Source organism: Amphimedon queenslandica, unplaced genomic scaffold, assembly GCF_000090795.2.
Source record: "Amphimedon queenslandica unplaced genomic scaffold, v1.1 AMPQUscaffold_12858, whole genome shotgun sequence".
Taxonomy (NCBI): Eukaryota; Metazoa; Porifera; class Demospongiae; order Haplosclerida; family Niphatidae; genus Amphimedon; species Amphimedon queenslandica.
Genome location: NW_003546906.1, coordinates 27245 through 28568, shown reverse-complemented (window position 1 = coordinate 28568; position 1324 = coordinate 27245). Strand labels below are relative to the sequence as shown.

Sequence of the window (1324 nt, the reverse complement as noted above, 5' to 3'; positions counted from 1 at the left end):
AAAGTTGCCTGCATGATTCAAGCACCATTTTATTAACCACACCCATAATTTTGAAGATTACTGGGATTATCTCTGTATACTTGCAAAAAACAAATGTAAACATATGCACTTTGGTATCACAGTATATAGGCAAGTTAGACACTCTTTCTAAATAATTATCCACTCTTGATAATATTAATTGTGAATTTGAAGTATCAAAATATGTACATGTAATTTTTATCCAAAAACACAATTGTGTTCAATGGTTTGTAAATCAATAAGGTACGTGTACAGTGTAAAAAGCTATTTATTAATATGAAGAGAATCTTACCAGTGGACACATTATAAAGTAACTGTTCATTAGTACGAACACGACCATTATCAAGTTGATCATATTGAAACTGAGGATGGTAAACAGTTGGTGTAGAACCAAGCCCTCCTATTATGACAAGGTATTCTGCTCCATCAAATTCCAGTGATATCATTCCAGCAAAGCCTTTCTTCATCAATGACTGTTCAGCATTACTGCATGAAGTCCACTCCATCTTTATCGTATTCAGTACATTCAACGTATTGTGGTAACAGTCATCATGACCACAATCTCCACCGAAATAGTAAATATTAGAATGAGAGGTGGTACAGGAGTAGCCAATTACTCCTAATGGAGGAGTACCTCTTGTTAGGTGAGAGGACCAGTCAGCAGTAGAAAGCTGGTACACATCAACTCTTGAGGTCAGTTCCTTCTTTTGAAGGGAGTCATGAACTTTAGGTAAGTCAACCTGGTTCCCTGCCCACAGGTAGAGGGACTCCCCTAGTACAGGAGCTTTGTGAGCAGCTCTCATTTTGAAACCTGTAGTAAATGAATAATGATAGAAATGAAGACAATGACTACAGAAGAATAAATAGAAAGAGAGAGCATGAAGACAGAGGAGGAGGGAAGATGGTAGGGAGAGATAAACTAACATTTTCCAGACATCCTCCTCTTCTAAACAACTACTCGATCAACGAGCCACACCTAACATTCCAACAAATTAATGGACCTTTTGCACTTAAGCGATTCTAATTAACGCGCACCCAAAGTGGTGGTAAAATGGCGGATTTTTGGAGGAAAGACAGGCTGAACAATCTTCTCTTTTATCCAGCCATTCTAGCTGTAGGAGCCACTTTGAGCTGTCCTTTTGTTTCAGTATACTCTATTTATCTCTTCTGTAAGCTCTTTGGTTGCTGTTTTGGCTTTTATAGCATTTTATCATAGGAATATTCTCACCCATTGGCAATTCCCGTTTTTCTAAATTTTGCTTTCAGGAGCCAAGGCGCTTGCCCCTCCGTTGCCATGAAGACAGAA

The 1324-nt window shown here is 38.3% G+C and overlaps 1 protein-coding gene across 1 annotated transcript in view; it reads right to left on the bottom strand.

Annotated features, from left to right (window-relative positions):
- Positions 1-821, bottom strand: part of LOC109586490 (uncharacterized) — a 3072-nt gene extending 2251 nt beyond the window's left edge. The window contains exon 1 of the mRNA XM_020002686.1: positions 311-821. Within this exon, the coding sequence (XP_019858245.1) occupies positions 311-821 (511 nt within the window). The remainder of the gene's footprint in view (positions 1-310) is intronic.
- Between the last annotated feature and the right edge of the window lie 503 nt (positions 822-1324).